Source organism: Malus domestica, chromosome 04 (genome assembly GCF_042453785.1).
Source record: "Malus domestica chromosome 04, GDT2T_hap1".
NCBI classification, from domain to species: Eukaryota; Viridiplantae; Streptophyta; class Magnoliopsida; order Rosales; family Rosaceae; genus Malus; species Malus domestica.
Genome location: NC_091664.1, coordinates 9,332,185 through 9,358,692, shown reverse-complemented (window position 1 = coordinate 9,358,692; position 26,508 = coordinate 9,332,185). Strand labels below are relative to the sequence as shown.

General features: G+C 36.2%; 2 protein-coding genes across 3 annotated transcripts; both read left to right on the top strand.

Moving 5' to 3' along the window:
• Positions 1 to 2,401: 2,401 nt before the first annotated feature.
• Positions 2,402 to 10,918, top strand: HD13 (homeobox protein HD1-like). The gene is given in 5 exon segments (NM_001293846.1): positions 2,402 to 2,821; positions 2,990 to 3,110; positions 9,577 to 9,767; positions 9,891 to 10,022; positions 10,499 to 10,918. Coding segments are annotated over 5 exon segments (867 nt in total). The 5' UTR covers positions 2,402 to 2,539; the 3' UTR covers positions 10,640 to 10,918.
• Positions 10,919 to 17,014: 6,096 nt separating this feature from the next.
• Positions 17,015 to 23,236, top strand: LOC103411956 (phospholipase D beta 1-like). 2 transcript variants are annotated; one of them, XM_029101030.2, is made up of 11 exons: positions 17,186 to 18,394; positions 18,843 to 18,914; positions 19,239 to 19,352; positions 19,967 to 20,161; positions 20,506 to 20,754; positions 20,869 to 20,937; positions 21,019 to 21,166; positions 21,361 to 21,509; positions 21,730 to 21,903; positions 22,001 to 22,198; positions 22,669 to 23,236. In XM_029101030.2, exons 1-11 carry the CDS (start codon positions 17,429 to 17,431, stop codon positions 22,960 to 22,962), a joined length of 2,628 nt encoding a protein of 875 aa, XP_028956863.1. In that variant the 5' UTR covers positions 17,186 to 17,428; the 3' UTR covers positions 22,963 to 23,236. The 2 variants fall into 2 exon arrangements, with proteins under 2 accessions (XP_008348788.2, XP_028956863.1); XM_008350566.4 differs by lacking the exon at positions 18,843 to 18,914 and having other exon boundaries at positions 17,015 to 18,394.
• The last annotated feature ends 3,272 nt before the right edge of the window (positions 23,237 to 26,508 follow it).

Sequence of the window (26,508 nt, the reverse complement as noted above, 5' to 3'; positions counted from 1 at the left end):
ACGACAGTATATATTATTAAACTAGAACATTATGGGGCGGTAAACTAAATCGTTTTAGGCAAGTTGTTTTTTTTTAAAGTTTCAACAAACAAATTCGAAGGGTTGGCAACTCATCGCTTGGACCCACAATATGCCACGTAGATTGTATAGAAATAGTTGGTACTTGGTGGTGGGTCATTTTGTTTCCCAACAAACGAGTGCCTTTAGTTTTTCTATTGAGTTCTTTTTGTCCCAACAATAATCAAAATATTTGACAGATGTGGGAAATAATATTAACAAAAAATAAATTTGAAAATATGAAAAGCATAATAATATTAATACAGCAGGGAAGGAAGCGTCAATAGTGACAGCTCAACCCTCAGCCGACTTTCTTAAATAACAAAACATTAGAAAATGCAGACTTGCAAAGGATTTGGTACCAACAAACGGTGCCAATGTGTTGATTAATGGAGCGCCCCTCCCACATCAACTAGTTTGTTTGGTACTTGCAAACTTTTTCGTTTCGTAACGAAGTACATTTCACATTATCCAAGTTTAATTTACATTGTTGTATTTGTTATGGATTTTTTTTATTATTTTTGGGTGTGAAGTCATGATGCTCCTCAATTTCACATTGCTCTTGATGTGGCTTTGTTTTTGGGTTGTACATGTATATGGCATGTCCTTTTCCGGTGTCCCTTTCGACCACAAAGGCTACAATTTATCAGAATGTGTAAATTGGCCGGATTTTAAACATCACGGGTGTAACGTTAAAAAATTAGAACTTTTTGTGAACTCTGTACATGTGCGCGTGGATGAATAAATTTTGGTCATTAATGCACATATGTTTCATAGGGCATGAACGATCAAAAATCACTTATGGGTTGCTAATGACAATATTATATTTCATAATTTATATCAATTATATATGCGTTCTGGGTACTCTATAAACGGAATACATAATCATAGAGAAAATAAAACGATGATAGATTATGTTATGCGATGACGTACATGATTGTTTTGTGTGAGAAAGAACGTGAAAAAATTACTTCCATTCATTTTTCTTCTTATGGGACAACCCTCTCAAATTCGATACACAATGATGAATCTAAATATGAAACCTTAAGTATGAGCATGAGTACATATAAAAAAGGATAATACTTGCATTCTTATGTGGTGATGCACATATGCATCCATTTGCAAATAATGTATCTTGATCGAATAAAATAATTATGGGAACCGTTCAATTTCTTAATCTTTATTTGTAGGTCACCCTAACAAAAAATAATTAATCGAAGATCATTTAGTCATTCACATAGAACAAATCAACTGTGTAGGTACCAAATAACATATTCATAATAAGCTGTCCATTTATTTGATACGTTTGAAGGATAAAACGATATACAATTTGATGATTTTTTTTAAGAATGATCTTCAAAATGAAAATTAATAAGTTGGACAGCTCCGATTGTACACACATATACAACTTAGTATCATATTCATATGCTTATTGTTTCATCCAATCCTTTAAAAGTTAATTGGTATTGTAAATTGTTTATTGTTCTACAACTTTATACTGTATGACCGCAAGAGCTAGATAGAAGGATCTGGTGTCTGTGTAGTGTTAATCAACAATAATCGGATGGTAAGGAGTGCTCCGTTTATTATCCTGTGAAGTGTCCAAATCACTTCTTTAAATAGATGGTTGAAGCCTACTTGTCATTTTGAAAAGGGCAAATTAAAAATAATTCATTTGTCTGTTGATGCATACCTAATCAAAATTCACTTTTGGTAGCAATAGTGTTTTATCGCAGGGACGAAAAGAAATAATGCTTCTGCGAGTTTGACTCTCACCGATTCTTCTTTACCATAACAATTAACAAGTTAACTCACTGCCGGTATCATTTGTTCAGAAATAAAATAAACCCTAATAAACCAAAGATTAGTTATAATTAATTGTATTTAACCACCTCAATCAAACCTCTGGCCAAAGTTGAATTAAAACCCAAAACAAAAATCAGAGGAAAATCTTTCATTTGTCAGGCCACAGAAGCAACCAGCTTTATCTTGTTGTTCTTTTTACGAGCTCTCCTCCAACAGCTTTCATGGTAATGATTCGTCCTATTGCCCCATATTTCTGAAATCTTCTCTCTCCCCCAAAAACCAAAACAAAACAAGACCTTGAAAACCTCACAACACCGAAGCTTTAAAATCTTTATTTCTCTGTGTTTATGTAAAATCTTTGTTTCTCTCAGACGTGGTGCAGAAAGTTGTGTGTCTCAGATCCCAATACACGGCTCTCTTCCCCCACGGCATCTTTCTTACACCATTAACGATTTTAAACTGTTCTCAAAGCCTATATCAATTACTTTCTCTTTCTTCCTTTCTCTCTCCAACACACTGTTATACACCATAACGGCATAAAAGTCCCACTCTCAAACCACAAGGGTTTCTACTTTCTCTGTGGTCCAAGCTCTGGATTACCCTTTATAATTCTCCTCTATCTCTACAAAACCCATTTCTCCGAATCTCCGACGGATTTGAATCGGGTCGTCTAGAAATGCAAGAATCCGGGTTGGGGATGATGATTGGTGGCGGCGGCGACGGTCATCATGACCAGCATAACCGGCAGCTCAAAGCTGAGATAGCCACGCACCCTCTTTACGAGCAGCTCCTGTCTGCACACGTGTCCTGTCTCAGGGTGGCGACGCCAATCGATCAGTTGCCGCTCATAGACGCTCAGCTGTCTCAGTCGCACCACCTCCTGCGCTCTTACGCTTCTCAGCCGCAGCATGGCCAGTCAGTCTCCCCACACGAGCGCCAAGAGCTTGACAACTTTTTGGTTTGTCCATTTTATTAATTTGTTACTGTCTAATTAATATATTTGTATTTATGTTTTTTTTTAATCTGGTTTAATTTGTTGAGTAATTGAATTTGTACTTGTTGGGTTTTATTAGCTAATGATTTACTTTTTTTTTGGTTAATGGTGGTTTATTAATTGTTACTGCAGGCACAATATCTGATAGTTTTGTGCTCTTTCAAAGAACATCTTCAACAACATGTCAGAGTCCATGCGGTTGAAGCTGTAATGGCCTGCCGTGAAATCGAAAGCAACTTGCAGGCTCTTACTGGTATGCCCTCCTCGCTTTTTCTCAAAACTTCACCTTCCTAGCTATTATTGTTAATTTATCAGACTCTGAATCTCGACTATTAATCGTGTTGATATGTGGTTCAACTTGTATTATAAACCTGACAAAGAACATTAGATGTCGTAATATATGTTTGATTTGGAAATGTTTAGAATATACGAGTTACAAGTATAAATGTTGGCTTTATCATCAGCTGGTGTTAGAAATGTTTAGAATATTTGTTTAGTTTTGTCATTGGGAATGAAATTTGCTTCTGTTATCTGTGCTGGGACGTTTTGTGATGTTTTAATGTGTTTGGAAGGCATAAAGATAAGAAGGACCTGGACCAGCTATTCTGGGGTTCTGGAGGTTTGAGTACTGCCCTTGTAAGAAGTGGGGGCGGTATGGGGTAGAGTCTACCAAAACTAATTAATCAAAGTTAAGTGTTGGATAGAGGTTGGCTAATTAGGTTCAACCGGTGATGTAGTAATATTAATCGATATATTATAATATGAGTAGACAAAAATATTGTTATATGATAAATTTAAGATATAATATCATCAATTATAGATACATAATAAACATGTTATAATATGAATAAATTGATAATTCTATGTAGTGTTTAGCGTGTTGATGACAAGACTAAGAAACTTTTGCATTCTGCCATGAGTTGTCTCCATGACCTAACTAACAAGGTTGCAGTAGAATATTTGGTTTTGATGATTGCAGCGATTAATATTTTTTTTTTTGGGAATATAAATATAGAATGTATGAACTTTTTTGTTTGTTGGATTATCCATATGTTGGAAGTTTGGTGATTAATTTGGTGGTGGAGTATAACTAAGTGCATATAATTAACCAATCACATTACATTAGTTAATGATGATTATACAGAAGGGTTGGATTTGTGGGGGGCCTGCTAGGTGGAGACGGTAGCTGAAACTGGTACAGGGTCTCTTCACTAAATTTATTAATACCAAAAGAATAAAATAAGATTTACGAAGCTTCAATAAATTATTAAATTATGGAAAAATGCCTCGTTAGTAGTATTCTAGCCAGTAAGAACCCTATATGATTTAAAAGATTTTTTTTTGTATGACTTGTAAGTAAAATTCATAATGATTAGTATAAATAACGACACAAGAACAGAAAAACTACAATCAAATTAGACATCTGAGTCCCTTCTCCCATCTCTCTGTCGTACCCCTCTCCTCTCTCCCTCTAAATATTATTTACTACTACATTTTCGGATTTATATCCTGATTAATTGGTTGTTAGGGTTGGACACACTGAATAAAAGGTAGAATACAAGTTGCACAAGATATTTTCAACAATGCTAGAGCCTAGAGACATCAAAGATAAACCCTAAAAGTTTTGTTCTCACTCTGAAAAATTCATATATTCTTTGCAGTCTCTGTAGATTATAGTATTATTGGTTAATTAATTACTTGTTTTCAAGCCAATTTTAGGGTTCATGACATCGAAGGCTGCATATACATGGTAAGAACAAAAACTCAAAGCCCACTGAGTTATAAAGCTAACTGGGATGGTCCAAATTAGACTTGTCTGTTTGCCTTAGTTTAAAGTGATGATATGTTGACAAGGGTTTAATAAAACAAGAGTTTTAGTTGTTATCAAGGTAAAGTAAAAGACAAATTAGTAGCAAACATGGAAGATGACAAATTATTACTGATATATACTATCAAACGCTGACGAGTATATCTATTTAATTAACTATGTAATACAAATTTCGATCAAGCTAGGTTTTACCAAGACCTAAGAAAAAAGAGAAGAAGAATCCTACATTGTTGTTCTTTTCAATTCTTGCATGCATGCGGAATATCATAATGTATATGCCTTCTAGCTAGAACCAACTGGTGATTATATACATATATATAATATACATATGTATATTATATATGTGTATAGAGGGGGCGGGGAGGGATGGAGGAACCTATAATAACTTGACTTGTGGCCAACTTAGACAAAAATTTGGTGACATCTATTTTGTCATTCCAACATACATAAAATCTAGTAAGTTATCTAGTTCAATTTTTGCCCACCAGTTTAATGTGACGTTCTTCTTACGTGGAAATATATTCTAGTTTACCAAGGGAAAAGATATAACTTGCAATTAAAGAATAAAACTACAATATTACCTTTATATATCATGTATCCTTTATTGTTTTCTTTAAACCACTAACAAAACAAACAATTCATGTGATGTAAACTTGAGATCTCGTAAAAATGACTATACATGGAATTTATATATGTTGCTTTCGATAAATGAAATAAAAAATATTTATACATGTTGTGAGAAGATTAGACTCAAGAACTTGACGACTTTCTTGAGCCCAAATAATTAAGGGTCTGTTTGATAACCATTTGATTGAGTTTTTGATTATCACCTTTTATGCATGAGATTTGAGTGAGGTATATAGGGTAGGGGAGGTATGAAGAAGGATGATGGGAGAAGGAAAAAAATTGAGGAAGAAATGAAAACAAAATCTTAAATGAAATAATTTTTTGTTTTAATTTTTTGTTTTGTGCACCTTTCAACAAGAAGAAGCCTTACCCCACTAAGTGGGGTTGCTATATGAATCTTAGAACGTCAATGCGCTATGATTTGCATCAAATCTTCTATTAGCTCCAAGTACTCCATATCTTTTCTTAAAGTGTCTTTCCAAGTCTTCCTAGGTCTTCCTCTACTTCTTCATCTCAAGCCTTTGTCTCATAATCACATTTTCTAACTGGAACATCTATAGGTCTTCGTTTCACATGTCTAAACCACCTTGACTGACTTTCTTTCATCTAATCTTCATTTGTAGCCACTCCTACTTTACCTCAGATATCCTCATTCTTAATCATGTCCTTTATCATGTGGCCACACATCCAACAAAACATTCTCACCTCATCTACCCTAATTTTATGCACGTGTTGATGTTTGACACTAGTAGAAAAAAGCTCATCTACCACGGTGAATGCCCGTGATAGATTGCAATCCACCACGGGCACTACGTCTGTTAGTCATCTAGATGTGATAAAAAGTCTCGGTTTCTATCACGAGCTATGTCCATTGTCAAATGTGATATAACCACAGATTGTGACTGTGATAAATTGGGATCTAAAACCACATGCACTATGGCCGTTGTGGTTTACAAATTGATCATGTCTAATGCCCTTTATACAAAAATTTCCAAAAGTAAAAAAAATATAAAATCATTTACTAAATATATATATATATATATTATTTATATACAAAATTGCACATTTACTACGATTTAATAAGTTCATAAAAAATCATGATTCAAATATTACAAGCTATACACTAAAGCTAACAACAAAATCGATAAGTTATACTAAGAAATACCAAACTACCCACAAAGTATCAAATATGCCTATAATAACAAGAACATTGTCACTTGAAAACTTCACATTTATTTTGACACCTCCAAACAAAGGACCTTCAGAGTGAACTATTGCCCCCAATGCTTGAGCCTCAACAATTGTTGCCTCTCTCTATCTGCATGGACATAAGCATATAGATCTACAAGTGGAATTATATATTCGATCTCAATCAAGAAAAGTGAATAGATATACAAACCTTGAAGCCAAAAGTTAACCAGTAAAGACTTGAACAGATGTACAAGTCTCCAACAGTCATACAGGAAGCAAAAAATTAACCAATAAAGACTCGAACAAATATACAGAACAACTTTGACAAGAGCATGAGTGTCAAATTAACATTGCATATACAATGAATGGAGTAAATACATAACTTAGGATTCAAATAGTGTATGCAAACAAACGAGTAGAGGTTCGTCTTAATAAAAAAAAAATCTCCCAAAATAGAGAAATAAAGTGGTAGTACCTGAGAGAGCTCTCAGAAAGCAGTGAAGTGAAAGAGTTGGTGTCGTTGTGTTAATTGTATAATCTTCATGGCACTTGTGCCATTCTTACCTACATTTCACACAACGATGTCAAGTCACAAGAATATAAAAGGAATCATCACAATCCAAATAATTATTGAACCGTACATATTTATTATTGTACCTTGTATTGTATCAAATAAAATTCAATAGTAACTTGCAAATTGTATAACCCTAAATTAACAAAAGCAACAGTAAAAGAAAAAGAGGCATTAATACCTTTAAGCTAATAACAAATTAGGCGACGAAATTTGTATTTAAAGAACAACAGACATGAGTCCTTAAAATTGGAATCCTTAGATGCTTGAAGTTCAACAGTGCAAATATTGATCCCCATACTAAAATATTTGAGAATATCAAACACCAAATTCACTGATAATGGAAAACCTGATCAAAATTGTTCTTTAAAAAATGAAACGACATAATAAATCCAAATCCAATTCTATCAGGCCACACTCAAAAGGAACAATAACATATCAAATTCAAGCTAAGCACCTCAGAGTTTCCCTAATTCATACCTCATTCAGCAAGAATAAATCCGACATTCACCTTCTCTGCATAACCCAGCCACTTGCAAAAACATCTATACTGGCAGCATAAGCCAAATTTCAACATGTTTTTCCTTCTTTTCTACATCTATTAGTCACATAATAGCAGTTCCTTTACAAAATGGCAAAAAATTAGGGACACAAAAATATAGCATCGTTGAGTCTTCAAGGATATCAAAATTGAAAATGAGAGCATGACTACCTAAGGGAGATCTTTCCCAAAACAGGGCCGGCCATTGCATCCAGTTCCAGGTGGTTGGCATGAACTTTGGCACCACGACAGAAGCATGATGTGACGACTGCTAGGGTTTGCTTAGACCTCATTGGTTAAGATTCATCTCTAAAAGCTTCAGGCCTTACATCTAAACCAAACACGAGACTATCTCAAACAAAATCAGAACTCAAAGTACAGTCAAAATCCTTAAAATCAATTTACCCAACCCTATATCTAATTTTAAGAAATACAATAGCACCAATTGAGAGAGGAATTTCGATAATACCTAAAGATCGGAGAGAGATGAAAGTAAGAGCGTTTCCTCTGTTGGGGGCTCCGAAAGAGAATTACAGGGAAAACTGATGGATTTATGCATCAGAAACATGAATTAAAGATGACAATTAAAAAGGGAAGAAAAAAAACATTTTTGAGGGCTTTGATTTTGACGACGGTTTTGATTTCCACCAGAAGGAGGTTGTCGGTATGTTTATTTGCAGCGAGGGAAAGTAACGCCTTGCATCTGTTTTTTAATAGTGTGAAATTTGAAAGATTTCAAATTTTGGGAAATTTTCGAAAATTTTCTAGTCCCGCCAACTTTTATTTTATTTTTTAAATAATGTGCGTAATTGCATCACATTTAACGTCTGTGATAAATAAAAAAATTTGGTGTGATTACTAACAATATTGACCACAGTTAATATTTGTGGTGGTTTAATATTTTCACAACATGCTGATTAAGACCGTGGTAGTAAATTATTTTATTATAACGGACCATTACATGCCTATTGTAAAACATTGTTATTCACAACATGCTGACTAAGTCCGTGGTAAATGGTCACTTTTTATAACGGGCACATAATGTTCGTGGTAAAATTGACATGGTAAATGAGCTGTTTTCTTGTAGTGTGACCACCCAACATTCCTTATCATAAGCATTTTTAGCCTTATTGTCGTCCTATAAAAGTTTCCCTTGAGTTCTAATTGTATATGACGGTTGCAAAATACAACCCATGTCTTCTTCCACTTCATCGATCCAACTTGTTTTCTTTGGTTGAGATCTCCATCCAATCATTTGTTCTTTCGCAAGATAATCTAAGATAACAAAATTGTCACTCTTTGGTACTTCCTGATTCCAATTCTCATGCTATCTCATTTAGGCCCCTATTCGCATTGAATGTGCACTCTTAATACTTTTTATTTAACCTACTTAGGCGAAGATTTTTAGATTCCAACACTTCCAGCCAAAAGTTAAGCTTCGCATTTACTCCGTCTTGCGTTTCATCTTTCAACATTATATCATCTGCTAAAAACATACACCAAGGGATATCATCTTGAATATATCATTCATGAGTTCTTACGGCAGTCATAGCTCAATCATACATATCCTTTATTTCTTGTACATTTTGTACGTCTTTCCTTGTACATTTTTTCTACATTTTTCCTTGTACATTTTGTGCATATGGTTATGGGAAAGCCTTCATTTCGTGTGTCTTTCCTTATACATTTTTCTACAACTCTCCCACCATCATTCATTCACTCTTCTTCATCCCTTACTTTCTCTATGTATTTCTCCTGTATCTCTAACACAAAAAGTAAAAACTCAAAATTAAATAGTTATCAAACGGTCGATGAAATTCTTAGTCAGTTGACTCATTTCTGATAACTGTTTAGCATAACATTAGCTAAGCTAGGCTAAAGCCACATGAGCCAGCCCAAATAAAAAGTAGAATTAATCACTGATATTTAAGGCTTTATTGCCTCTGTTTCATCTCTTTCAGGAGTGAGTCTGGGCGAAGTTTCGGGTGCAACAATGTCCGATGATGAGGATGACATGCCGATGGATTTCACAATGGATCAATCCAGCGGCGAAGGGCATGATATGATGGGATTTGGCCCCCTACTCCCAACTGAATCTGAACGATCGTTAATGGAAAGAGTTCGACAGGAATTGAAGATTGAGCTGAAGCAGGTAAAACATATGCACACAAAAATTACACCATTGCTGCAATTAAGTTGTTTTGCTTTCGGGATGTAAACTGAGCTTTCTGTTTCCTATCTTATATAACAAACGTGCATTGTTAAAAATTTGCAGGGATTTAAGTCAAGAATTGAAGATGTAAGAGAGGAAATTCTAAGAAAAAGAAGGGCAGGGAAATTACCGGGGGACACAACTACGGTGCTGAAGAATTGGTGGCAGCAACACTCTAAGTGGCCCTACCCAACTGTAAGCAAACAAATTCACCATTCATATATGATTTTATTGCACTCCATACAAACACACACACCCATATATGTATATGTATATGTATATATATATACACACACACACACACACTCATTCTGCTTAGACTACAGTGTTCAGAAATGATGGCAGAAATCAGGGAGAAGCTCACTAATACTGTAGTGAATCAACAACATTGGCAAGATTGACAGCATATTGATACATTATATGTGATATACCAAGAATGTGTGGCACTAGTTACTATCGTTGATTCGTTATAATAGGTCTAATAGTGACATTATCAACATCATATTTAGATGATACCAGTATAAAGAGACTATTTGTTACGATAATAGTGCATTTTGGTAACATTTTTACATCGTGTCGAGATGATAGCGATATAATTTGAATGTTTGCTATAACAATAGTGTCATTTGACTCCTCGAAGAATTATTGAAAGATTGACATCATATATGCAGGAAGATGACAAGGCAAAGCTTGTGGAGGAGACAGGGTTGCAGCTGAAGCAAATAAACAATTGGTTCATTAACCAAAGGAAGCGGAACTGGCACAGCAACTCTCAATCGGTCACCTCCTTAAAGTCCAAGCGCAAAAGATAGACAAAAACACCATAACCACCGTTGGATCTTGTTTGATAATCGGAGAAACTGATGAACTCATGACTTTTGTGTCTGCTGAATTGTGTGACATTGGGGAAGTATATATAGTCTAATTAGCCAACGCTCTGAAAACAGAGAAATTGAAGTAACAAATGGCCAACTAATTACATGTGAGAGGTTGTATAAATTCATGTTTTCCAAATTTCGATCGGTAGAATAATGGTACTTCTTCTTTATGTACTATATTTCCATTTACTTTTGTCTGAGTTGATTTCTTCACTACTTACGATTCACAAATGTAGATTGGTTGTTGATTTGTTTCTGTGAAATTGCTGCAACATGATTCACAAATGTAGATTGGTTGTTGATTTGTTTCTGTGAAATTGCTGCAACATTTTCTAACATTTACATTGGAGCAACATTTTGAAATTTACAAATATAAGGGCTGCGTGATGCTTGTTGGTAGGGTAAAGACCCCGAGCGCCGAGCTAGGACCAATTTCAGGCATCAAAGGACTAGTTGTTTGGACCGAAATCAAGGAGGGCGGCGGGGCTGTCCAAGGCCCAAAACACTTGTAAGTGTAAAAGCTTAATGTGTATTTATTTTTCACCAGAATGAACAGTGCCCAGCCCAATTTTTGAAAAGCACTTTATGACGTAGTATTGTGGGCGGCGAAAAAACCACTTTCACATTGAGAAGAGGTTGCTCAGCCATTTTAGAGCAAGTTTACCCCTAAAAAAATGCTCCAGCACTTAACCCATTTAATCATTCAGTGAACAATGATAGACCCAATGAATAGGAATTGGTCAAAAGCATTTTCATCCCTAAAAAATGCATTGGCGCAAAGTCTAAAAAATGCACTGGCATAAACGATCTTCAACCCTACAAAATGCACTAGCACCCAGCCCATTTAAAATATTATTAGTTTTTTTTTATAAAATAACAAATTAAAAAATGTAGTTTTAATTTCGGATAGGATTTTTAATCAATCTTATCACATCATGTGTCATGATTCGAAAATACTATTTTGTTGATAGATGTTCAAAAAGATTTTCAACCAATCCCGACGTGCCACGTGTCACGTGTCACTATCTGTTTACAATAATTTAGCCAAGATTTCAATAAGATTTTCAACCAATCTTGTCACGCCACGTGTCCTTATCCGAACATATTATTTGAGGAATAGATTTTTGATAAGATTGTCAACCAATCCTGACGCGCCACTATCTATTTACAATAATTTAGCCAAGATTTCGATAAGATTTTCAACCAATCATGTAGTGCCACGTGGCATGGTCCAGAACATCATCCTTTATTTTTTTTGTCCATATAAACCCTACATCCCTACATCCATTTTCATTCACACAACAAACTCAATCCTTCTTTTTTAGCTTTGAATCCTTCTTCATCGTTTTTAAATCTTGAGTTCTTACAATGCCTTTGTCAAGGTGATTGTATAAGCAATAGAAAAAAGTATTAGCATAATAAGAAGAATTGTTCAATCTCAAGGAAGGTGGAGATGAGGCTTTTGCAATGGAAGAGGATGAGGATGATGAACATAGAAGGCTTCAGGCCTCACATTCCCATCCTGTCATGGAAGTTGTGGGTCAGATAGCCAAACCTAGACGTGCCTCAAACTTCGATAGAAAAAGGGAAAGACAAGGTAAAGATCTCTTGGAAGATTATTTTATTCCCGACAGTGTATTCCCCGATCATATTTTTAAACATTGTTTTAGAATGCAACGAAGTTTGTTCGACAAAATCATAAGTGCTCTTTGCAACCATGATCCATACTTTGTGCAAAAAGAAGATGCTTTTCATGTTCTATGTCTTCTTCTTGAGTAAAAAATTACGGCTGCCTTGCGAATACTTGCATAAACAATTGTTCTGGAGTCCTTTGATGTGGTTTTGCTTTGCAATTGAAGCCTTATACACCAATGATACCTTCAGAAACCCACGGCAAGGGACATGTGAAGGCTTCTGAGGAAGGGTGAGATGCGAGACTTCCTTGACATGATTGGAAGCATCGATTGCATGCACTGGACTTGGAAAAACTGTCCAAGTGCGTGGCTTCATTTGATACATGGATTTGGCATGCTTTTTTTGGCGTTCCAGGAGCTCATAATGACCTAAATGTCTTTGCCTAATCTCCAATGTTCAACGAACTGCTGCAAGGAAAATCATCAAGATGCACATATTAGGTTAATGGCCATAAATACGACGGAACATACTACCTTGCAGAAGGCATTTACCTAAGCTGGACAACGTTTGTCAAAACAGTGCCACGTCCATAGAGTGAAAAAGAAAAACACTTTGCAAAATGTCAAGATGGGTGTAGGAAGGATGTGGAGTGTTGTTTTGGTATCCTGCAAGCTCGTTGGGCAATTGTCAGGGTTGCTGCTAGAATGTTTGATGTCAAGGCTCTTCGATCCATCATGATGAGGTGTATTATTCTCCACAACATGATTGTGGAAGATGAGTATGATTATGATGCCGTCGATGAATACGAGCCGGATACAATGAACAACTCAAGAACACATAACTACTATGCTCATGACCGGATTGAAGATCCCGTGCAACACGAGTCGTTGGAATGGGATGGACGTTACAATCAATTGATCGTTGAGCGGTACACTTCAGTGCAAGAGTCATACTGGCACATAAGCTGCCAGAGTGACTTGATTGAGCATCAATGAGGATTGCAACAAGGTGAAGATAATTAAAATGAGCTTGTGATTGAAGAATAAAGTGCGTTTTTTTAAAGTTTATTTGGTGAGGTTATGTAATTTTATTTGGTGTTTTTTTTTTGAAGTTTATTTGGTGAGTTTATGTAATCTTATTTGATGTGTTTAAATAAAGTACAAAAAATAAATTTGAAATTACATAAAGTATTAAAAATCAATAAGAAATTATACAAAGTACTAAAAATAAATATGAAATTACATCAAGTACTAAAAATAAATATGAAATTACACAAAGTACTAAAAATAAATATGAAAGTACACAAAGTACTAAAAATAAATAAGAAATTACAAAAAGTACTACAAATAAATAAGAAATTAAATAAAGTACTAAAAATAAATAAGAAATTATACAAAGTCTGAGGAGCTAGGATATGTGGTGCTAGGATCTTGCACGCCTCATCTCTTGCACCCTCTCGACTTGATTCCTCATCTCTTGCACGCCTCATTCGCACCACGTCCTTTTTTTTTTTTCGATGTCAAAATATTTAGAGTTTGGAGACATCCCTACTAGAGACTTATTCATAGTGTCACAATCTGCTTGAGCCTTCATTTCTTCTCTAAGCATTTGATTTTCTTGATTAAGTATTTCTCTTTGTCTCTCATTAGCCGCATCACGTCTCTCAATAGTTGCTAATATTGCTGCCATAGTTGCAGCTTTTGCCTCATCTCTAGCCGCTTCTCGTGCCATGTTCAGTTCACTATGGCGAGCAAGTTTGTCGACATATTTACTGAAGTCATTTTCGGAAGAACTACCTTTTTTCTTTGCTGCCTTTTTACCTTGAGGCTTGAGGGACTGATGAGTCGGCTGGGTCTCCGACACTTCTTCAGGTGTCCCTTTCGTATCTTCAAATGTGCTGCCTTCTTGTTCGGTCATGTCTGCTTCTGGCGAACTGTGTAGACCCATGTTGTGCATGACAACTTCTGGACCTGTTGCCACAATTATGTATTTAGGGCAATCTTTGACAATTTGCCAACATTCTCATTTGCTGTGGTTCTTCGCATTGTAGAATGCTTGTGCTTGTAGTGTCTATTAATGTGGGATAAGACAATATTATAATGTAGGTGTAACACAAATAAATAAATTAAAATATTGATGAGGGTGAAATACATATAAATAAATAAAAATATTGTCACTTGATCTGCTAAACTTGTTCCACTACGCAGATTACCGGAAGCATGAGAGATAGCGTTTTTCCAACAAGTAAATGATGCGTTGAATTTTTTTCCAACGACCTTGAAGACCTTGACTACTTTTGGCGCCTTTTCCATGTACATCGCAAAATACTTCCGTAATTTTACTCCACATTTCTCGCTTATCCATCACATTACACGTAATTAGGTCATGAGTAGTTTGAACTCAGCATTCACACAACGTAACATCTTTGGTGAGCTTCCACGTAGTCATTTTTTTCACAAAAAAATATTTGAAAGCTTTGGTTGAAAGTGTTGAAAATATTGAAATGTGGTGTAAGGTGGAAGAAGATGGTTAGGTATTTATAGGAAAAAAAAAATATTATGTATTATTAACTTAATTAATCTGGACCATTGGAGTTGAAAAAGATTGAAATCCAACAGCCCAGATGTTGACACGTGGACCAACGGTCATATTTCTGACCATTTGTTTTTGTTTTTTGTATTTTTTGGAATGAAAACGCCGGCCGTTGATCTCGGATTGGACGACCCAAAAATAGCCACGTCAACTAGCCGTTACGTTCAAATTTCAAATTTTTTTTACCGTTGGAAATCTAACGATCAAGAAAACTAGCCGTTGGAAATCCAACAGCCCATAATGAGCCACGTGACCAGTCACGGGCGCAAATTAATGCTCTGCAACAGTGGGCCCCATGCCATTTTTTTTTTGTCTGGGCCGCGCCCCCACTTGAGCGTGTATCACACGCGCCTGACGCAAAAAAAAAATATCAGTGGGCTTTGACATCAGGCTGATACAAGCTTGACGTCAGATGGCCCCACTTTTTGGTCTGTCGATTCTGGGCCGACCTATGGCCTGGCTTGGGTTGGGTGCCAGCCTATTAGGCTGGGCTGGGGGGTTTTAGCTGGGTGCCGGGCTATCAAGCCCCGATGGACTTGCTCTTAATAGAAGAAAAGTGCTTTACATTTGAAAATATGTATTGGAAAGAATAAAAGCTTGAGTTACCAAGTGAAAACTCATCCACTACTAGCCATCACATTAGCAACTTGGATCAGAGCGAACGGACTGAGAGAGAAAGGCTTACCTCAGAAGTAGAAGACGGTTCTATATAAGGCAACAGAAGGGAAGAAACAATGCACTCAACTCAACATATAAAAGACTTCAAAGATTTGTAAGCCTACTTTTACAAATTTCTTTTGTACTTCAAGCACCGTTTACCTTTATAGCTATGCTACATTACTTTGTAGTATTGATTCCTTGTATTAAAATTTCTTTCACAAACACTTTCTACATGTACTAGCATTTGCCCGATCGGTGGATAAATATGCCTAAATGTGGATAAAACTTGCCTTAATAGGTTTAATCTTTGCCCGATCACTTGTATTATTTGTTTATTTTCAATTTATTATATTTTCATGCAATTTAGTATGCCTTTAATTAGTGTTTTGCAATTCTTGACAGCTTCCTACTTTCACCTTTTTACTTGTACTTTGTTTCGTTTCACTTACTGTTTTTACATTTATAACAAAGATTGCAAACTGACTTAGATCACTTTTGATCAGTTAGTGGTTCTCTCTTAGCATCAATATAAAAGAAAATAAAAGTCCTTTTCACACCTTGTCACCAAGGCATAAAAAGAACTTAACATGGATTTAACCTCTTCATGGAACAATCCTTGATAAGAAGCTTAGTTTACCTGGGGCGCAAGCAGACAAACTCGACAAATACTTAAGAAACAATCAATTTGTTAGTCTTAGCAACAGTGGCACGCCTAAAGAAATCAAATTGTTTACAAGAGCCTAAAGGCCTATTCAAGGCTTTGACAAGGCACCTTAAACTAACACAGAGTTCTACACTCACGCAAAAAAAGGGATGGGAATTGACCATCCAACACTAGTAATGTTCTCATAAATCACTGATCACGTCACAAGATATAAGGACATGTGCACAAATTACGTCAATAATAAGCAAAGAGATGTGTCACGCGGTTGGCCGGATTAGTACGTGAAAGATGTACAATCACCAATCACTGGATACTTTGGTCCTTATAAGCTGCATGATAAAAGTTCATTAACATCGAATGGAGGAGTCCTAGTGCTCCACTAGTTATTAAAGATATGACATCACATGCTCACTACATAAGTTATAACACAATTTTTTGCATAAGATTTTGTGTTCGATTGTTTCTTCTTTAATATTGCTCGTATTATGTAATAATTAGACTATATCATGCATGAGATGCTTCTCTGAAATTTTAGGATGTGTTCGTGTTATTTTTAAAATCTCATGATAAAACCTGAGAGAGTGTTGATAGAATAATTAAATTATATCAATTATCAAGCATGGTATTACCATGGAATAACTTGAAAACCTCAAAGGGGTTCTTCATGTAATATTCCAAACTTGAAGGAACTTTCCACGCAAAACCGAAGACAATCATATATAGTATCTCCCTATTTTTTAATGTCGTGTTGATTATTCAATAACTCTCCATTTTTCAAATAATTAAAAGAATGGGAAAGGCTGCGTCTTCTTCTTCCTTTTTCTTCACACTCATTCAAATTCAACTGTTGCTGCTTGTATTTTATAATGTTCATATTTTCAAGGCCACCTTATTTTACTCAGTCAAACCAACCCACCACGTTATTTATTTTGTCCTCCCCTTAAACCCCACGTTTACTCTTATTTTTTGGCCTATTCCTTCATCCGTTTCTTTCTTTTCTGGTGGAGCAACAAGAATCTTTGGAGTGTTTTCTGAATTGGGTTATCGCCATTTTTTGATTTCGAATCCTGTATAGCGAAAGTATTTAGTTGGCTGAGTTTGTTTGACATATAAGTGATATAGATATCATCAAGTTCAAAAGCTTTGAGTGGTGAGCAAGTACTCTTGATTATATGGCGTATCCTGCGTATACCGAATCGCTATCGTTTGGAGGCTCAGAGCATGGGCAGGGCCAACAAGTTTTGCCATTCAAGACTGCCAAAGGGTCTCTCAAGGTCTGTCTTTTACATGGCAACTTAGTTATATGGGTAATGGAGGCCAGAAACCTTCCTAACATGGACATGGTTCATAGGACTCTCGGCGACATGTTTGCTAAATTTCCCGGGAAGTTTGGCGGCAAGACCGAAGGGCAAGCGCCGCAGAAGATAACCAGTGATCCCTATGTAACAATTTCTGTGTCAGGTGCTGTGGTTGGGAGGACTTTTGTGATTAGTAATAGCGAAAACCCGGTTTGGGGGCAGCATTTTGATGTTCCAGTCGCGCATTATGCTTCGGAGGTGCAGTTTGTTGTGAAAGATAGTGATGTTGTGGGATCACAGATCATGGGTGCTGTGGGAATCCCGGTTGAGCAATTACTTTCTGGCATGAAAGTAGAGGGAACATTTCCGATACTTAATTCGAGCGGGAAAGCGTGTAAGCCTGGAGCCGTTTTGAGCTTGTCAATTCAGTATATCCCAATTGAAAAACTGACATTTTATGATCAGGGAGTAGGTTCGGATCCTGATCATCAAGGCGTCCCCGGCACTTACTTTCCTCTTAGGAGAGGCGGTAAGGTGACTCTGTATCAAGATGCACATGTTCATGATGGTCGCCTTCCCAATTTGGAGCTTGACGGCGGTGTTCAGTATGAGCAAGGGAATTGTTGGCAAGACATGTTCGATGCAATAAGTCAGGCCCGTCGCTTGATATACATTGCAGGGTGGTCTGTGTACCACAGAGTTAGATTGGTTCGGGATAAGAATGATGCCTCGGATTACATGTTAGGTGATCTTCTTAAGGCCAAATCACAGGAAGGTGTGAGAGTGCTGCTTCTTGTTTGGGATGATCCAACTTCCCGGAGAATTTTGGGATATAAAATGGTAAGGCCCTCGAGATTAGTAAATATATTAATTCGGCATTCTGCACTGAAGCATAGTTTCGGTTCGCATCAAATTTATCATACTTTTCTTACATATAAGGATGATTTTATGAGTTTTTCCCTTCGATTGAACAAGTTATTATTGGCTCATTGTTGAAGCTCTAAAAAATGCTTTTGCAAATCTGAAATATGTCCATCTTAGGCGCCAAGAATACTGATTGCTACTTATACTGACTGTTATGCTTTGTTCTACTTCCTCATTTCTCTACAAGACATAAAAGTGATCGAATCATCAAACATCGAAATGACAAACAGAACAAAGTTTGTGTTTGTTCTATAAAAAAAAAAAAAAAAAATTATCTTTCACTTAAATGTTTTACTATTTGAGTTGAGAATTGTGTATAAGAAGTTGAAGCAAATACTAAAAACAGAAGATAGAGACAATGTAGGGGCAGCTGAAGATGAACTCGAATCTTGATGAGAGCGGGACGGAGGAGAGGATGATAGAGAGCTCGGATAAGGTTTATCAAATACTACTAGATTCATTTGATTTTTGCCTGATGTTGTACTTCAAAGCAGATGCAGTTATGTATGATGTACCAAGCTAATTAACCAAAACGTTATAATAAGTAACTCTAAGGTGCATCTACACATTGCCCGTTTTCTGCAGTCTCGTATTTCCCTTCGTACTTTTTAAATTTTGATTTTGATTGTCATACATGTACGGGATACAAAGGCTATGCTTTTGATCCGGCTGACACCAAAGTATAGCTTGAATAAATGCTTGGGAAGGCTAATCTTTATTTTGTACATCAATGTCCATTTTGATTGACTATATGATGCAGGAAGGGGTCATGCAAACCTCTGATGAGGAAACTCGGCGTTTCTTCAAGCACTCTTCAGTCCAAGTGCTGCTTTGCCCTCGATCTGTTGGGAAGGGTAGCTGGGTCAAAAAGCAGGTTAGATAAAATAACCACCTCAGTTATGCTGCAAATTGAGAGGCGAACATTGTTCATGTCATTTTGTTTTTCATACGTGCTAAAATTTTGCGTTTTCTTCACTTATTACACCAGTAAATGGACCTTGTAAAATGAAATCTTGAAAATCCAGAGTTCTGTTATGATATGCCAAGTTGCATATCAATTACAATTATCCCACTTCAACTAATTTGGGGCTGAACATCAAGTAAATCCCACACAATCTTTTGGAGGACTAGGAATCAGTGCTTCTTATTCTTGACATGGTGATATTATCATCAACTGCGAAAACAAGAATTGATATCTTCTATGGCTGGCGAGCTCTAAAGCTTAAGTCAAATCGTCGTTTTTTTTTTTTTTTTTTTCTGGCTAATATGTGCAAATAATTTGTTTTTTCACAAGTAGTACGTTAAAACTGTATGGACATATATATAACACAACTCAGATTTGATTTATGTTTTCGTGTTCTGTTCGGATACTTATCAAAAGAAATCATCAGGTGTATAATTGCATGTATCTATCTCTTTGTATTTTCATGCTTAATGTTCCGCGTGAGTGCTTCTTTTAACCTTTATACTTCTTGTCTTTGGTCGTAGGAAGCCGAAACTATCTACACCCATCATCAGAAAACAGTGCTTGTGGATGCTGATGCAGGCAATTCTAAAAGAAAGATCATTGCATTTGTTGGAGGTCTTGATGTATGCCTGGGGCGCTATGACACTCCAGATCATCCAATCTTTAGGAGTTTACAGACAGTGCACAAAGATGACTGTCGTAACCCTACTTTCTCGGTAATCATTGTATTAATTTCCTATTTTTCTGTTGGATTAACATCCATTGCTAGATGATGTACACACAATGAAAAATTGATAGTTTATAAGCATTTTTTTTTTGTGGAACATGAGCAAGAATACTTATTAAGTATTAGTGCATTACATGCCCTCTTCTTAAAAAGTTCTCATACTTTTGTGATCCTATAAGAAGTGTGTAAGTCATTGATGTTACTGGTTTACGAGCTCCCTGTCGAGTTTTCATGAAAAGATAGAGGATCACCTTGATGATTTGATTCAATAAATAGTATAGTTATGTCGAATATTTTTCTTCTTTACCATATTCACCTTTGCAACACAAACAGGAGCGCTCTGTTGGTTGTCCAAGGCAGCCATGGCATGATTTGCACAGTAAAATTGATGGTCCAGCAGCATATGACATCCTTGCCAATTTTGAGGAGCGCTGGTTGAAGGCTTCAAAACCCCACGGGCTTCAAAAAATTAAAACACCGCATGATGATGCACTACTAAGGATTGAGAGAATTCCTGAAATTATTGGGATGGCGGAAGTTCCTTGCCTGAGTGGCGATGATCCAGAAGCTTGGGATATTCAGGTATATTGGATCTCAATCAGCTGTGTGAGGTTATCTTATGTCTTCTATGATTTCTAAACAAATTGGTCAATTTTTAATCTCCCCCTCCCCTCCCCCCCCCCCAAACAATTGAAGGTTTTCCGTTCAATTGATTCCAATTCTGTGAAAGGATTCCCGAAGGACTCAAAATATGCTACAAGCAAGGTGAGAAATTTGGCTTCACTTCTTTGCACTAATTTAAGGTATCTCACACTTTACACTAATGTCTCACCATTTCTGCAACAGAACCTGGTTTGTGGGAAGAATGTGCTAATAGACATGAGTATACATGCAGCATATGTCAAGGCAATCCGTGCGGCTCAACATTTCATTTACATAGAAAACCAGTACTTCCTTGGGTCATCATATAATTGGAACTTATACAGTGATTTGGGTGAGGACTCTAACCTTTGAAGCAAGTAACCCGAAAAATGAATATAGGTGGTTCATAAACATGTCGGTGCTCTATTTTTCCCTTTCCACCATGTAGCAGCAATGTAGCATTGGGATTTTTGAAGCTAAATTTGTATTGTATTTCCATGTGATTTATTGTCGTAGAGACATCGGTGATGAGGCCTTTTTATGCAGGTGCAAACAATTTAATACCAATGGAAATTGCTCTTAAAATCGTAAACAAAATCAAAGAAAATAAGAGGTTTTCTGCATATATTGTTATCCCCATGTGGCCAGAAGGTGTTCCTTCAAGCACTCCTATTCAAAGAATTCTCTTTTGGCAGGTAATCTGATTACTGTGTAAGAAAGTACTTGTACTCGAGCAGTTATCGTTGGCTTGAGACTCATTAGCGTTCTAGCATGCCTTATGAAGCTTTCTAGGCCGTAATAACACGAGAACAATTTCAAGGCATTTTTGTGACCAATCAGATGAAACATCCATGAAAAACAATAACAATGCAGCACAATTTTGTTTTTCCCATGGCTTTTTTTTCTTCTCTGCAGAATAAAACAATGCAAATGATGTACGAAATGATTTACAAGGCTCTAAAAGAGGCTGGACTTGAAAACAAGTATTGTCCACAAGACTACTTGAATTTCTTTTGCCTCGGGAATCGCGAAAAACCGAATGGTGAAGAAACTAGTGCTGCAAACAAAAAAGAAGCAAATACTCCCCTGGTATGTCCCCTAAATTTTTTCTTGAATACACCTTTAGCTTATGAAGCTAGGTTTTCCGATATATTTCAATTGCTTGTGCTGGTTTTCTGGAATGCAGGCACTCACTCGGAAGAATCGGCGTTTTATGATTTATGTCCATTCTAAAGGAATGATCGTGGATGATGAATATGTTATAATAGGATCTGCAAATATCAATCAGCGATCCTTGGAAGGTACCCGGGATACCGAAATAGCAATGGGAGCATACCAGCCTCATCACACCTGGGCTAGAAGACTCTCTAGTCCACATGGAAAGGTAAAGCCTTACTCGTCAAAGCTTTCTGTACCCATATTGCTAGAGGTTTTCCGGTGCATCGTTTTATCCTACCTGATTCCTGAATGTTTAAGGTTGAGAGAAGTTTCTGAATCATGATAAAATGCAACATATAGCACTATTCAAATTTTCCAACATAAATATGTTGTCCGAGTGTCCAGATTTTGGTGTTAAGCACAAGATATAACTGCAAGATTTTCAATTCTGTCTGTCGAATAATTGGGAAATGATTTCCGAAACCTTTTTCTCCTTCTGCACATCCCTATTTATTTCTTTCCCTTGATCTTTTTATTTATTCAATCCAAATGCGAGAAGTAACAGGGCAGGGGGAGAAAAGTGGTGCGTGGAAATCACTTTCCGTTATAATTTGGAAGAGTTCACCATTCGTACATATGGAAATGGTAGGCTACAGGGGAAAAATTGTAATAATTTGCTTGTCTATATGATTGCAGATATATGGATATAGAATGTCACTGTGGGCAGAGCATACAGGATGTCTTGAAGAATGTTTCAAGAAGCCGGAGAGTCTCGAATGCGTGAGACGGGTGCGATCCTTGAGCGAGCAGAACTGGAGGCAATACGTTACGGATGAGATGACAGAAATGAAGGCTCACCTCCTGAAATATCCGGTTGAAGTCGATCCAATGGGCAAGGTGAAGGCTATTCCGGGCTGCGAAACGTTTCCAGACGTTGGCGGCAACATACTGGGATCATTCAAAGCCATCCAAGAAAATCTCACCATCTGATCACAACAGATTTTTCAGTACAGATTTGAAGTCCCAGTTGATAAGTATGCTTCTGCCTCAAATTCTTGGTCATATGAATTGTCCCACAAGTATGTGGCACCAACTTGTCTATTTTTCCTTGTACATTGGAAGGTAGGATTTGAACATGCATTGTCCCACATGCGTTGTAATGTATATGGTTGGTGGTGAGTTAGTTTGTCCAACTCTGCTTAGAATGTTGAAATAATTTTGGGTGAAAATTTGAATCCTGAATGCAGGTTAAGTCAGTTGGCTAGAGTAATGTGTCATCTTCCTTACACTTGAGTTTAAATTCTCTCGTTATAAATTAGGGCTGTTTAGAATAAAATACCTAGTAAAACAAAACTATGAATCACAAATATAAGGGATACTAAATATTTTTCTTTTGTTGATTGCTGCGTGGAGGTATTTTATACTCAAGCTGTCAAACCTTAGGTGTTAGTGGGGAAAATGGCATGCATAAATCACTTTCTAGATTTTTTAATTTACAAAGGAAATCGAGCTTATAATTTATTTTCATCATGGTTTTCGATTAAATCAATTTTTTTAACCGTAAGAGGTTGGTTAAGTGGAAAGCGAGTAAAAGTTTGAAACTCTCAGCTCGAGTTTGAACTTCCAAAGATGCATTCTTTAGGTGACCCACTAGCTCTGCTTTGACGAGTTGTTGCATTTAGATGCAAAAAGTACATTACGCCTGATGTGGTACTGAGACTGCATAGAGAGGAGGATAATTAGTTTGTAATCAATGTATGATGAAATATTTCGTATACAAAAAATAAAGTCCTTGCTTGAGTAAAACATTAACAAATGAGCAATTTAGTCGTTATAATCCTGAAATGTTTATTAATATATGTAACGAGTACAGATACATCTCGTTTATGTCTGTCGCTCTTATCGTGTAATCATACATGTAGTTTATTTCCATAATGTGATTGAGAATGATGGAGAAGAAAAACAGAGCCGTGAAAATTAGTAAAATCATGAGTAATTGTGGTAGCTGAAAATCGGGTCCTACATGGTTTGCCTTCGTTATCACACGATTCACACTTGAGCTAAAGGTGTGTGTGTTTTCTTCCTCAAACCACCCATTCTTTTGGACAAAAAGATCCGTATCCTATTTAACCATCAGACGAGGTATGATTACAGTGTGTTGCAGGTGCATCAACAATCATCCTGCCCTTGTAGCTACAGTCACAACAATCATCCACATTTTGTACACATTAGTCATCTGTATTGGTTGATACAATTATACATAATTAATATTATATATATATATATATATATATCAATATCTTAGCTAAAATGATGTGGGATGATTTTGTAATTCGATAACTACTGTTTTTTAAAGTATTAATACCAAGGGAAGGGGAGTGTTCGAAATTATTACAATAACTTAAGAGAGTAGGGAGTTTCGAACCTGAGACGCGTATGTAGAACTTGACACTATATCTATATCCATTAAGATATTAGACCAAATGCTACTTATAAACTTGTTATTTGAACTAATTAGGTGAATGTAGAACATACTAATATGTTGTTATTCCAGTTCACAAGTTTAAGAGTTCTCTTAAATAAATAAGGGACAGATCTGTGACATCACTTTTTATATAATTTTGACATACGTTTTTGTGGGCACCATTTTGTAATGTTTTTTTAACGATTTAAACCGTCTATCTTTTATATCTTCCCTCAAAGCTCATGTCACATCCCGGCCCGGGACGGATCACTTCCCGGGCCCGTTCCACCACCGTAGCACGATATTGTCCGCTTTGGGCTTACCATTCCCTCACGGTTTTGTTTTTGGGAACTCACGAGTCACGAGCAACTTCCCAGTGGGTCACCCATCCTGGGAGTGCTCTGGCCTCTTTCTCGCTTAACTTCAGAGTTCCGACAGAACCCGAAGCCAGTGAGCTCCTAAAAGGCCTCGTGCTAGGTAGGGATGAGAATATGCATTTAAGGATCACTCCCCTGAGCGATGTGGGATGTCACAATAGCTCAGGGGAGTGATCCTTAAATGTATATTTCCATCCCTACCTAGCACGAGGCCTTTTGGGAGTTCACTAGCTTCAGGTTCCGTCAGAACTTCGAAGTTAAGCGAGAAGGAGGCCAGGGCACTCTTAGGATGGGTTACCTACTGGGAAGTTGCTCGTGAGTTCCCAAAAACAAAACCGTGAGGGAATGGTAAGCCCAAAGCGGACAATATCGTGTCACGGTAGTGGAACGGGCCCTGGAAGTGATTCGCCCCGGGCCGGGATGTGACAGCTCATGTCTACTACAAATACTCAAATCTAAAATCATATAACTGTTGGATTAATGGTTTAGGGTTTCTTTGTATAATCATATTTGTCTATTTTCTTGACTAGAGGTGAATGTCTTAATGATTTTGGATTTGTCAAATATTTTGCAAGGATGATCTATAAACAACATTCTAAAAGAGAGATGATTCAGATCGTTAAAATATATTACGGAGTGAGTAAAAAAAAATGTGTGGAAAAAAAGTGGCGCTACTGATCCAGCCCCAATAAATTATCGATAGATATAAAAGTTAGCATATCTTGATTTCATAAACTATGTTAATTTTTTTGAATGAGTAGTTTGAATTCTACCAAAAGACAAAATATATAGAGGATTTTTAGGCTATCTCCAACGCAAAGGGCTAAAATCTCAGAATTAAGCCCATATTTTCAACTATTCACCTATATGTATGAGGTTATATGTTCTTTCCTTCAACGGGTAGGGACCTATAATTCCCACTCCAACCAATTTATAATCTGTTAAACTTTTGTATTTCATTGGTTTTTTTATGGCTTATAATTTTGGAATTAGTTTTTGTATCTTACCTTAAAAAAACAATTGTTGAGAAAATTGAATTTTTTATGGATTAGTGAACAAATTGATAAGATTTTTGGAGGAGTTTTGGTGTTGGGTCCAATTTGGATTAATTAAATTTTGAGCCATTGCATTTTTCTATTACCATGAAAATTAATTAAATTGAATTTGAGCTATTGGATTCTTTTTAGGTTTTTTATATTAGCACCTCACAAAATGTTGAATGCACCCCATATTAAAATTTAATATTAATGACTTATTTACTCTACTATGCAATGACAATTTTGACCTTATTAGGTTTAAAAAATAAAAATAAAAAAACTTTTAACACATTATTTATCTACTTCAACTCTCAAAACTCCTCACACCCTCCATTGTTGAATAAAACCCTAAGTAATGAAACTACAAACATGTTGATTAAGCAATGAAACTACAAACATGTTGATTAAGAAAAATTATTTTTGACGAATACAACACGAAATTGATATTTCGAAAGCTTTAAAATCATTATTATTGATATTGAAAAAACATTCAAATGAACCTAAACATTTTTTTCAAATCATTCAATTTGAAATCATTCGGCAAAATAAAGTTTAGATGGTTTGAAATCATTCGGTAAAATTTAAAATGACTGTTATAAAATTTGAGAAATGTGGGGTGTATAAAAAATGTGGGGTGTGTATAGAAAATGTAAGGTAT

Excerpts from the sequence above, each read along its gene's own strand:
- LOC103411956 (XM_029101030.2), top strand. The coding sequence starts at position 17,429 with ATGGCGTATCCTGCGTATACCGAATCGCTATCGTTTGGAGGCTCAGAG. Across the intron at positions 20,755-20,868 it reads CAGAAGCTTGGGATATTCAG|GTTTTCCGTTCAATTGATTC; the intron begins GTATATTGGATC and ends AAACAATTGAAG. Across the intron at positions 21,167-21,360 it reads GAACTTATACAGTGATTTGG|GTGCAAACAATTTAATACCA; the intron begins GTGAGGACTCTA and ends CTTTTTATGCAG.